The sequence below is a fragment of the Vigna umbellata genome, chromosome 2, assembly GCF_029865625.1.
Source record: "Vigna umbellata cultivar VRB3 chromosome 2, Vumbellata_1.0, whole genome shotgun sequence".
Classification (NCBI taxonomy): Eukaryota; Viridiplantae; Streptophyta; class Magnoliopsida; order Fabales; family Fabaceae; genus Vigna; species Vigna umbellata.
Genome location: NC_142166.1, coordinates 45,056,207 through 45,068,676, shown reverse-complemented (window position 1 = coordinate 45,068,676; position 12,470 = coordinate 45,056,207). Strand labels below are relative to the sequence as shown.

Here is a 12,470-nt window from a genome sequence, read left to right as displayed (position 1 = left end):
TGAAGAACTATTAACTTCTTTAAGCCCTCCTTTGAAACAATAAATGGTTAAGTTACTTAGTTAAATAAAATAAAGTTGACGAAAGAAAATTTTAGAATTACATGTAGAAAGCTAACTACACCCTCCGCCTCAAAACAACACACAGACTCCTCAGGGAAAACCTCGACCACGGATACTACGAAATTCTTCAAGAATCTAAAAGACAGCAACTCAATCCAGCTTTATACTGTCCATCTCATTGATCACCCCTTCAAGCTGCAAATAAAACAGAACAAATTGTTCATGTTAATATATACAAGGGAAGTGTAGCAAACAGGAAAATTATGAACCACAATGCAATGTAAACATACCTTGACAATCTGACGCAAAAAGTAATCACCATAACGTTTCCCAGGCTTGGACTCCACAACATGAATTGTGTCCTGCAGCGAATTGAAACGATGTTCAACATTTGCAAGCACTATTTAAGATAGAAACAGGAGAACTGCCAGAGTTAAACTCCAAAAGCCTAATTTAGCTTGAGTCGGAAAATCATATCAACTGTCCAATGTTTATAGCATTGGCACAAAGTCAGGGAGCCAGTTCACCACTATAGTCCCTTTGCACTAGTCTTATTCTTAATATACATAGAAGTAAAAACATAAAAGTTAATTAAAACACAGAATAATATCTATCAGATTCAAACCAACAAAAAGACCATCAATGGTGTATCAGTACCATGCCAGTGACTCCGTAATGCATATGGTAGTCAAAGCTCAGACTTGAACCTTAATTTAACAAAGACTTTGAGAACAAGTAAATGATATTATCAAAGAAACAAGTTCGACTAAAAAGGACAAGCGTGACAATATCGCCTGGAAAATTTATTCACTTTCCCAAACAGCAATTAACTTCAGTGAGAAAAGGATCATTCAAAAAAAATTGCAAGCAAGCTTACCTCATCAATATAGAAATCTACATCGGCATTGGATGTAATTTTCCCATCACTATCAACAGCATGTGTCTTGTGCTTGTATGTCATCAAGATAGTCCTGCCATCCATTAGAATGGAAATACACGAGTAAACTTTTGCACAAAGCATATATGTTATAAATAAAAAAATCTTGATATTCAAGGGGGAGGATGCTAAAATAATATTTTGTATAAACCTTAAGGTGGGTTCATCCACTTCCATATAACTCGCAAGTTTTGCAAGGGAGATTGTTGAATACACTTTCAAGAAGGTCCGAACACCTGATAACAACTGTTGCTGCTTTGCTTCATAAAGGAACAGTTTTAATTGAAGTCTATAGGCATCCTGATTATAATTTACAAGAGGCTCCTCAAAACTAGGAGCTGAAGGGGTAATGAACTTAGGGCATGCATATGAGAAGAGCTCATCATAGATAGCAAATGCCTCATCGTCATATCGCTGCATTCTAGACATCTTTTCACCATACTTCTCCCGTAACTGAGAGTTCACAGTTTCATCAACAAGCCTAGTTTGGGGACAGAGTGAAAGACAAATTGCCAGCAAGGCATACATTTGTTCATTTTTCTTCAGTATCTGCTCATACTGGGGTGATTTCTGGTGATACTGTTTTGTCTTGAAGATGTACAAGAGAATTTTGTTAAATTCTCGAATTGCTTCCACATATCTGTAAAAAAGGTAATTGGTTAGTAGGTCCTGTAATGAAATAAATAAGGGACAATGATAACATCAAACACAATTTTGTGGGATACAATACCTCAACAGACACATGAAATCTTCAAAAATGTTTTTTTAAATCAATCATTATTCTAAGCGAATAGCATGTGTACTATTTTCAACTTGTGACAAACTTCATCAAAATAAGTTATTGGCGGTGTATTGGAATATTAGTTACTATGATCAGATAAAATCTTGCATGTTCTAGGCACTCCAGAATGGATGAGTATTTTCCATTTTTTAATAAACTTTCAGACACTCAATTGTACTTCAGAACTAAAAACCAAGACAAAAAGACAAACTCCAAACCACACATGTTGTAAAATCGTGAATTGAATGATTCACATTGGGTTCGCAAAAAGATCCTAGAGAATTTTTATATGAATAAAAAACCAATCCACTTCCATTAAGTGATAGTAAAAGAAAGTTTTAATTTAATGAATTTAAATTGCATGATCCACAAATAATTAGAAAATTTAAAAAAATGAATAAAATAATTCAAAATAACAGAGAGATTAATGAAGTCAAACACACACCAACACTATCAACCTACAATAGCAAAAGAAGGTAATTCAAACAATAGGTAATGCATACAGGGCAAAGTGCCTCAAATGGATTAGAATCTGTAGATGGTAAAGTCCATTCACTGTCTTTCACAAGTAAAGACAAGAGACATTCACTGTGTTTGATCACATATGGCAAAATCAGCAAGCATTGTTCAAGCACCAAAATAAATCTAAAGAACATAGTCAAACTCTCAGTTCTTGAACTCCGTGTGGTTAAAGAACATAGTGATATCAATAGAGTCACAAAGCAAAAGTATTTACCTGCGGAGCATGAGATTGGCAAAACCATAGTGATAAATGGTGGTGATGTGACTCCCAATAACACTGGTATAAACCCCTTGCTGACTAATATCAATAGGAAGCAAACACTTGATCCCAGTGTGATAATCCCCCAGCAAGCAATGAACCCTAAGCAACCCCACCATACTAAAATACCCCAGCACCTTCAACACATTACTTCCCCCATTGTAATCATACCCATCCGTGGCAGTAAACTGTTCGAGCCCCTCCTTCTCCTGCTCCAGAATCTGAATAATGGTACTCTTCTCCACCAGCGCCTGAAGGAAGTTCAAAACCCCATACACATTCCAGGCCTGGTCGAACTGGCGCAAGAGCGCGATCTCCTGTTCGGTCTTGTTCTTCATCTTGGCACGGTATTGGCAGAAGCTCTGGAACTGGTAGACGAACTCGTCGACCATGTCCCACAGCCACTGGTTGGGGAGTTGCATGTTTACGACGCCATGGAGGACCACCTGGAAAAGGCTGCAGTAGTTGTCCCAGGAGTCGATGCGCTGGCGGAGCGTGGGCGTGAGGCGCGCGTAGAGATGGCGGAACCACATCTCGCGGTAGAGTAGGCAAAAAACGTGGTCGTTATCCACGTAATGCGCCACGGCGTCCACGGAGGGCCACGGCGTGTCCTTGAAGAGCCGCTCCGACAGGGTCTGGAACGAACTCTCATACATCTGGTGGATCTCGTACACGTTCTTCTCGCGGATGTGACGGTACATGTGAACCACGAACGATTTCACAGAGTCCGGGACGAAGTTCGGGTCGTACCCGAGCTCCTGCGTTTGTTGGCGCTCTTCGTAGTCCTGGTTCGCCATGCTTGGAACAGGGTTTGGGAAGGAAGACAGCTACCGCGACAGAGCTAGGTTAGGGTTTGGGCACTGGCAGTGAAGGGGAAGCTGAATATTATGTTAAGGAGTTTTTTTTTACGAAAAAAAACTAATATTAAAAATGAATGAGTTTCTCGACATATATTAGTGTATTAAGGCCCGCCAAAAGATATTGGGCTTACCTTATCTCAATAATAATACCCACCATCGATCGAGTCATTCCATTTCATTAGTTGGATAAAAAATATGTGTTAAAAAGTATATTTTAATAGAAAAGTATATATTAATAAAAAAAAGTATATATTAATTCTTACATTTATATGAGAACTAAGGTAAGGAAAATTAAGAGTGAAAATATCTATCATACAGTATGTGTATTCTTACATTATAGTTTATTATATGCCATAATGATAGTGAAAAAGTATAATGTATTCTTACATTATATAGTATGTGTATCACTTCTCAACATAAAATTAGTGTGTTGCTTTTGAAAGGAGAAAATTAAGATGAAAAACCATAACATATTATGTATAACATATACGCATATGGATATTAACTTTTTTTTTATAAAAAATAATTATTATTGTAATTATAAAAGAAATTTAAATAACTTTTACAATTTTATTGTAGGTAATGTTTATTTTTTGTAGATAAATTTTTTATTGTAATAGTTATTTTAGTTTAAAAAATAATTAAGTTTTAGAAAAAAAAATGTTAATGAAAAAAAAAATCACTTAAAAGGTAAAATTAGTAAAATAAATATTTTGACTTAAAAAAATACCTAAAGGATAAAATTGGAAACCAAATGTGTACATCAAGAGTCTCTTTATATAATAGTATAGAAGTATAGATTTTATAGTTTATTGCTTTAATTTCAAAATTCAATTGTTAAATAAATTTATTTTCAGTTACCGTTATAAAAAAAACATAACTGTTCATATAAAGTCGGATAGAGCAAGTTTTACATTTTTGTTAATTAATTTATATATAGTAAAGTAAATATGAGAAATGCTGATATATCACTATGATCTCTTATTTTAAAAATTGTCACCTTTCATGAGAAGTCAGCCAACAATTGGTTAACAGCTGAGCACGCGAGCCGGAATACTAGCAGGGAAAGTTGGTCTTGGATCTTAAAAAAAAAAAGGGTTGAAAGTATCTAGTTATTTTCCCTAGCAAGTTTGTTGAGGATGCATCTGGAGGACACTCTGCAACTCCTGCTGCTTGTACTAAGATTCATTATTTCCCCAACTCAATGAGGAAAGTTCCCCTATCATATATCTACCAGGAAATACTAACCACAAAATATCCCCTTTAACTAAAAGATTTGTCCAACACAACTGCATATCCAACTGCGGACAATGTGAACAGATTTTTTTTATAATGTTCATGCTTCTGATTGGTTTTACACGGATTCCTTTCTCGAAAAGCAATTGAGACAAAATTCACAAACAAAATTGTAATGAAACTAAAAAATAAGCCTCCATAGAGAAGATCAGCGAGCTGTTCAGCAAACATTTTGTAGTCCACCTAAGTAAAGTCAAAGCTTGGTCATTCCCGATTTAGTAATTATTCACAGACTAAACTACAGACTACCAACTCGACCAGACGAAATGGTAGTTCAAAGTCGAACATCAAATTCACACTCCTTTAATCAACATTTTTTTTTTGTCATATGATACATGTAAACATTTTTTGTCCAAAACTGCTTTCCACACCATACAGCATTCTTTAAGGCATGAAGGCTGGAAAAGATGATATGAAGCTCTTGACCCTGAATATATTGAGTTCAGACTCTTTGCCTGTTTGAGTTAGAACGTATGGCACTGGCACGAGGTGCCTCGTCATAGCTGTCAGCTTCGTCTTCTTCGTCAGAAGAAAGAAGGGATGGACCCATCCATGCTTTAAACCCTTCATTTACACGTCTTTCCACCTCTGGGGTAACTTCCAGGGGGTTCGTTTCCAACATTTCCAGCCCCAGATTTCGACCACTTAAATTTCCCTCGTCGAGAATTGTGGCCGCCTTTCTCCTCAAGAAGAAGGCAGTGCCCCCATATAGTACAACCAGTCCCCATGATGAAATTTCGTAGCACCAAAACAGAGGTTTAGAGCAGTTGCTCATCATTGTCAAGAGGCTTGAACCAAGAAACAAGGCAAGAAGACCGAAGATGATAGCAAATATAAGGTTTAAGATGGACAGACATCGTACCCCACCTGTTGGTTATCCAAAGAAAACAAAGTCAATTTTGGGCCGATAAAATGCTCAAGCATTAGAATAAGATCCACCAAAATTTGAGAGCGTCGCAAAGGAAAGACCATTGATACAGAAGAAATCATACCCCTTCTTGAAGCACAAAAATTATTTTCAACCACCTTCAAGCATCCATGCCTAGTTGGAGCAGAATATGCAACAGTCATGCCTGCAAAAACAATTGTCATAATTAAAACAAGGCATAACACAAAGCTTTCAGAACTAACAAGACAGTAATTTATGTGAAACCAAATAATGCATCAAGAACAATGAAATGGGTATTTATCCAACACATAACACTTGATTTCACTTTTTATCCCTTCAGTTTGAACTATGTCTGATGTTGGTCCTCCTAATTTTGTTGGAGCCAATTAAATATCTCTATCGTGAATTTTCAAATAGCTTCCTAAACTACTTTTTATTAGGTCCTCCCATGTAACTTTTTTTTAATTGAATTCTTAGGGTTTCTAAAACCAGCACTGTCATTTTTGTGTAAGTTTTATCCGGCCAAAAAACAACCAGTGACCCACTTTTAGATTAGAGACCCAATTAAGAAATAGTTCAGGGGTCTGTTTGAAATTCGCAAATATAGCTCAGGACATACTAAATAATTGACCCTTTTTTAAAAGTAAGCAAATTTGTTTCTCTATTCAACTTCTTTTATAACCAAAACCCTCAAATGATCCTGTTCGACTCAAAATGTTAATAAAACGAATTGGCTAAATTGTCTTTTGCTCAAAACTCACCAACCAAAACATCAGGTTTCACAAAAAAATACTCAAAATTATCTCTCTTCAAGATCTACTCTCTTATCTTTCAAAATCCTTCAAATTTTATCAAATGTGTACTAAATTTTAAAAGTAACTCATATCCCTAATCCTTATCTATCCCCACATATTTGGACAAAATATTATACCACAATCAAAGAATAGATGAATTATAAATAAAAATCTGTACAATTCAGTTAAAACATGTTTTGCATTAAGAGGGGGGGTATACAGTGTAGGAATTAGAGAGCACTCTTTTAACACCACAAATCATTGACCTAAATAAATTGAACATCATGAATTCCAAAAGAGAGGCAAAAGAGATCATAAGCCCTGCAAAAAACCTAGGCTATAAAGAAATGAAACATATTTCAAAACGTCACTATCTGTGACTGACATTCATCCACATCATTTCGCAAATCTGTAAAAAGAACCCCATGGTGAGATCTGTGGCATTATCTAAAATTTCAGTGAAACGGTTCAGGGTTGAATGGAAAATAGAAATACTGTACCAGAGTAATTGATAACGTTTGCACAACTACTGGATTCCCAATTTTGTAAAGTTTTCTTAAGTTTATAACAGAAAGCATTGACTTACATGAGTCAAACTGTAAAATTGCGTTGTGGGTCGAAGATTTTATAATGTAGAATTACTCTAAGAAGATGCCAGAAGAAATTTTAAAACAAGTGATCTACTTCCCCAGTACTCCCCTCTAGAATGCAGACAGAAATGCATACATTCCAATTATCAACGAAAAAAGTACAATGGTCCTATTGATCATATTAAACTTACTGAAAATAACCCACGTGTTACATCAATGCCCATAGATACTCCTCAAATTTTAGCGAGAATAAATCAAATAAGTCAATTGTATCAACAAAATCATTTCCTTCCATATCACAATAGGGAGAACAATCCAACAGCACTGAAGTATTTACTTCTCAAATCAAGAGGAACCACAACCCACGTGACCTAAGACTTCTGTCTCTCTATCCCTTAATCTTTTATTGACACTCTAAGAATTTATGTTTAAAAGCTAACTCAATTCCATAAAATCAGCTAGTTCAGTAAGGTTTCCTTGATCTTTTTAAGATGTATTCAAGTCATATCTAGTAATCAAAGTTGAAATTAAAGAAAACCCAAAAGAGGCTGCAATTAGTGCAAGGGTTAAAGTGACTGCAATCAAGATTATTTTCCAACGGACACCAACCATCTTGGTTCCATTTCTTATGATTATAGTTCAATTTCAAGGCTATTTCCTCCTAGCCATGAGATGTTAGAAGAAGTTCATTTCCTGATCAACCCCCTAGAGATTTCATGTTTTACGGCAATCGTGAATTGCACTTCCCGCATAAAAGGCAAAATCTACAGTTGACTCCCACAGCGATTCTCTAAAAAAGATTTCCAGCTGTCCCGTTCTTGAAACCCTTTAACGCTAAAAATGTTCTCTCAATCATTATATTATAGCCATAAATGTTTTTAACATCAAACTTAGTATCATATAAGAAACAAAACAAACACCAATAACAATCTTCAAAAATCGTGCATCAATCACTTGACAACAATCAGACAAAAAAACCCTCGTCAAAGGCAACATAGAAATCCAATTTCTTACCGGCAACGAGATACACGACCGAGAGCGCGAAAACGATCGTTGAAGGAATGAACACAACCATCCAGTAATAATCAGCAATCTCTTGGTCCGTGAGATAGAAACCGCCGGGAAATCGATCCGAATCGGAGTCACCTTTCATCCCTATCTGTATAGATTGAAGCCTTCGATCGACGCATAACGCTCTCTTCCCATCGCTACTCGGAAACACGATTTTCAAACTGATAACCGTGGACACGAATATAGCAAGCCCGATGGCAACTACGGAAGCCACAGTCACAGGTCTCTGAAGCTTGCCCCACGCTTTCTCTTCTTCCCTAAGGCTCTCGTACTCGCGCTTCGGCATGAACGCCTGGCGAAGTGCGTCGCCGATGATCGCCATTGTCGGAAGTAGCAAAAATCAAAATGACATGGATATGCAGAATTAGGGTTTGGACGGTGTTCCGAGATCGACTTCTCGAAACCCTAACACGCTGCTCCGATTAATCAATCAATTATGCTTTAGTAAATAATATATGGCTTCAAAGAAATGGGATTTGGAAGATGGTAAAGAGAAGCTCAAAATAGTGACACTGATAGACACTTGTAGTAACTGCGAGCTTACGTTTTGAATCGTGAATTAACAGATTAGAAGTTGAAACTAGACGTGAAAAAGATGATAAAGATTTTTCGATTTCGGTGCTCTTGGAAATTCTTTAATTTCTTGAAATACTTTTTATTTTTTAGGTGACGATGGCGAAGTTGCTTTCAGAATTCGCTGCGCTGAAGGCAAGGCTAAACTTTTTTTTTCTTTTTTTTTTTTTTGACAAATCATTATTATTTTTCCTGTTATACTTTGTCACGTCATTTAATTTCTTGGTTTTTTATTATACTTTAATTTATAGTTCTTTTAGTTACACTGTCATCTTGTCCTAATTATTAAGTTTGAATTTATAACGATATTCCAAAAATCATGTTAAATCACTCCTATTAATCAATAACATACCTTTTTACATATCATAAAACAGTCTCTCTTAATTAATTATTCTAAACATTTTGTATAAAAAGCGTATTACTAATCTTATCAACTGACATATTTTTTATACAATAACACAATGTTAAAATATTATAAAAAAATGTTATTAAAATATCATTATTTAAGGATTAATTGATAACATATCAATGATAGATTATCTTTCATCTTTCGATACAAAGTTAAGATACTCACTCTTTCAAAAATAAAAAATAAAAAATAAAAAATAATATATATATATATTAGTAAAAATATACTAAACTCATTAAGATTGGTAGTTAAATGGGCTCGCTAAAAAGTTAGTCTGATTTATATGTTTTTCAAGTCAACATATCAACAGGATTGTTTTAATCTACCCACAAATTGATTTTTATGGTTGTATTAACAATGATAATAGTGTAGGAATATAAGTATCACCATTATATGCTATTATTCAAAATATAATGAGACGTGATTTGACATTTTAAAAAATTTATATGTTTACAAAAGTTAAAATAAAAAAAATTATTTGTAACAGTATACTTATAGTTATATATTATGGAGATTTTTGGTTTAATGTGCATAAATTATTTTCTTATTTAATTTCTAATTATATCTAAGTTTCTATATTGATTTTATAGGTAGGAAACGAATATAAAAAAATAAGAAAACACATATTAGAGAAAAAAGCAGAAAAAAATGAAAAAGTGGTCATCACATAAATTAAAAAAATAATGATTCATATTTTACATATAATTAATTACAATGCATGATAAACAATATATTTAATTATTTTTTATATAACAAAAATATACAATAAAAAAGTAATGCATATATATTTTTATTTATGAACAAAAATTATATCACGGAATATAAACATTGAAACACAATAATATCATTGTTTTAAGTAGGATTTGTAAGAGTAATGAGTATAAAAGTTTCCAGTGAAGAAAGTATATGTGTTTGTAGGAAAATACAGAGACTAAAAGCCAAATATGACGTTTAGATGGACAAAACATAATATTTAAACATTAAACCAATATTAAAATAATATGAAGGTTTAAATGTTAAAATAGCTTAGCCTTCAGGTGGTTATGTTTGCATCTCCCTTTTCTTTCTTTCTTTCTTTATGCACTCCATAAAACTTGAACTTCCCAACCTACCTCATTAATGATATGATAAAAATTTATGTATTTTTTTTAATAGGATTAAATATGTTTTTAGTCTCTATACTATCAAGCGATTTTGGTTTTAGTCCCTCTTATTTGTAAGGTACATTTTAGCCCTCCTCTTAAGGAAATTTTGATTTTAGTCCTTCAAAACTAACACTGTTAAAAGCCAGCTGATGTGGCTAACGGTAGACTGATACGATTTTTTTTTTGTGCTGAGTCAGTGTTTTTCACCTTTTCTCCCTCTCTCTCCCTCGTCTCTTCCTTCCATCTTCCACCCAACCTTCCCACCCTATGCAAAAAGGTCATTGACACTGTCCTTGTCGTCCTCGTCGTTTTCGTTGTTGTTATCGTAGTCGGTGTCATCGTTCTCGTAAATCTTGACCAAGAGCTTCTCAACGTCCTTGAGGGGTGCGAGAATGAGAAATGGGGTGTGCGGATCAGAACACATTAGGGGTCTCCCATCTTCGTTCCATTTGCACAACAAGACTAGAGTCTCTTCTCCATAGTAGGGAAAAATTGCCTCCGCTGCACGCCGCGCCATAGCCTCCGCCGAATCAGCCACCGCTAGCCGCGAGGCGAGTGTTGCCAGCATCACCGATCATCGCTAGGGTCGCCGCCGGTTACGTAGTCAGTGCCACTACGTCGGATTCCTCTCTTTTCTCTTCTTTGCGCACAATCACGGATACCCTTTCCCTCTCCATCAAGTTCAAGACTGCCGCCACCCACGAAGCTAACCGCTGTTGCCTATGCCAAACCGGCCTGAAGCGACACTGGAGGGATGTTAAAGGATTTGGTGAGATGGGTGTCCATGGCCCTCCCTTGTTGGACTAAGAATGTCTGCAGTTGTGCTAAGATTGTGTTGAAAACGATGGTGCACGAGAAAATGGGAATAACCGATAATAATATCTTCACTTGCTCACAAAGAATATCGCCGCCTTGAAGCCCTTTGCTTCCATGCAGTGTTCTCCGCCAGCTAACAGATTGCACGGTGGTGGCTTCAACTGAGGAACGTGAGCTTGGACCGATAGCAGAATGAAACCCTGTAAAAATATAATTTTTTAGCAGAGTCTCTGAAGGAACAAGACAAGTGCAGATGGGCCAAACAACAATCCAACAAAACTAATATTTTTAAAGAAAAAAAGAATTTAAAATGAGTAGTTGAAGATTCCACGTGAAATGATGGGTGAGAAAATCTGATTTGAAAGGCAAGAAACGCCATAGATGTCCAGCTGTGACAATGGGGGTCGGGGCAACACATAGACTACGGAGTACAGACAGAAAAGAAAGGAGATGATAAAGTGGGTGTGGCTATGGTGATAGAGAGAAAAAGAAAGAGAAAGAGAAAGAAAAAGAAAAAGAAAGAAGAAGAGGAGAAGGTAATGAATAACTTATAGAAAGTTCTAGAAAACCAAAGATGAGCATTGTCCAGAAGCTGCCGAGGTGGGAGTCGGAGAGATAGCCTCCGAGGAGAGCGAGGAGAAAGATAGTCCCAACAAAGTTGGTGACGACGTTGGCGGCCTTGGGCAGAGGGAAGTGCATGTCATTGGTGACATAAATTATGAGGTTGTTTCCCACTGTTGCTATTGCCATTATCTCAAATGCAGCGCCCGCCGTGGCGTCGAATCCTTCCTCAGCTTGATTTTTCCCCGCCGCGATTCTCGAACGTTAAAGATTTGGGAATCTGCTATTGAACACTGCTATCCTAGAGGTGATTCGATTGGGACTCCGCTTTGGGCTTGGAGGTTTCTTTGTTGGAGGTTAAGAAATGAATGAGTGTGATTTTGATGTTATCTTAGTTAAATGGAAGCGGATTCGGGTTAGTGTTGGTATTTTGTCCTTGCAGGTAAGTGAACTTGGAGTTTTGGTAATTAGAGGTGAATTTGGAGTTCGGTGGGAGGTGATACCGGTAGGGAGTTTGGGTGGAAGATGGAAGGAAGAGACAAGGGAGAGAGAGGGAGAAAAGGTGAGAAACACTGACTCAGCGCAAGAAAAAAAATCGTGTCAGTCTACCGTTAGCCACATTAGCTGGTTTTTAACGGTGTTAATTTTGGAGGACTAAAATCAAAGTTTCCTTAAGGAGGAGGACTAAAATGTACCTTACTTTGAAAGAGAGACTAAAATCAAAACCGCTTGATAGTATAGGGACTAAAAACATATTTAACCCTTTTTAATATTGTTTGAAATAGGGTCATCCAACCTGATTCACTTATTTTCGAGTCTAACAAATTTGAACCTAGTCTGATTCATCACAGGTTGGTGAGTTAACACAAACTAGATTACTTACGAATCTGCGAAGGAGCACAATCCG

At 36.0% G+C, this 12,470-nt stretch overlaps 2 protein-coding genes across 2 annotated transcripts; both read right to left on the bottom strand.

The window, feature by feature from the left end:
- LOC124846963 (RNA polymerase I-associated factor PAF67) lies at positions 1-3,475 on the bottom strand. The gene is made up of 5 exons (XM_047324335.2): positions 2,515-3,475; positions 1,149-1,637; positions 938-1,031; positions 351-422; positions 1-255 (listed from the first exon to the last, which is right to left on the bottom strand). The coding sequence occupies exons 1-5, from the start codon at positions 3,354-3,356 to the stop codon at positions 211-213; spliced, it is 1,542 nt and encodes a 513-aa protein (XP_047180291.2). The 5' UTR covers positions 3,357-3,475; the 3' UTR covers positions 1-210.
- A 1,356-nt stretch (positions 3,476-4,831) lies between these two features.
- On the bottom strand, positions 4,832-8,686 carry LOC124846964 (uncharacterized). The gene is made up of 3 exons (XM_047324336.2): positions 8,003-8,686; positions 5,708-5,788; positions 4,832-5,582 (listed from the first exon to the last, which is right to left on the bottom strand). The coding sequence occupies exons 1-3, from the start codon at positions 8,379-8,381 to the stop codon at positions 5,158-5,160; spliced, it is 885 nt and encodes a 294-aa protein (XP_047180292.1). The 5' UTR covers positions 8,382-8,686; the 3' UTR covers positions 4,832-5,157.
- Positions 8,687-12,470: the final 3,784 nt, after the last annotated feature.

Coding starts and splice junctions, on each gene's coding strand:
- LOC124846964 (XM_047324336.2), bottom strand. CDS start 8,381: ATGGCGATCATCGGCGACGCACTTCGCCAGGCGTTCATGCCGAAGCGC. Junction 5,789..8,002: donor GGTCGTGTATCTCGTTGCCG/GTAAGAAATTGG, acceptor TTGTTTTTGCAG/GCATGACTGTTGCATATTCT. Junction 5,583..5,707: donor TTTTTGTGCTTCAAGAAGGG/GTATGATTTCTT, acceptor GATAACCAACAG/GTGGGGTACGATGTCTGTCC.
- LOC124846963 (XM_047324335.2), bottom strand. CDS start 3,356: ATGGCGAACCAGGACTACGAAGAGCGCCAACAAACGCAGGAGCTCGGG. Junction 1,032..1,148: donor GTGGATGAACCCACCTTAAG/GTTTATACAAAA, acceptor AATGGATGGCAG/GACTATCTTGATGACATACA. Junction 423..937: donor TAGATTTCTATATTGATGAG/GTAAGCTTGCTT, acceptor AATTCGCTGCAG/GACACAATTCATGTTGTGGA.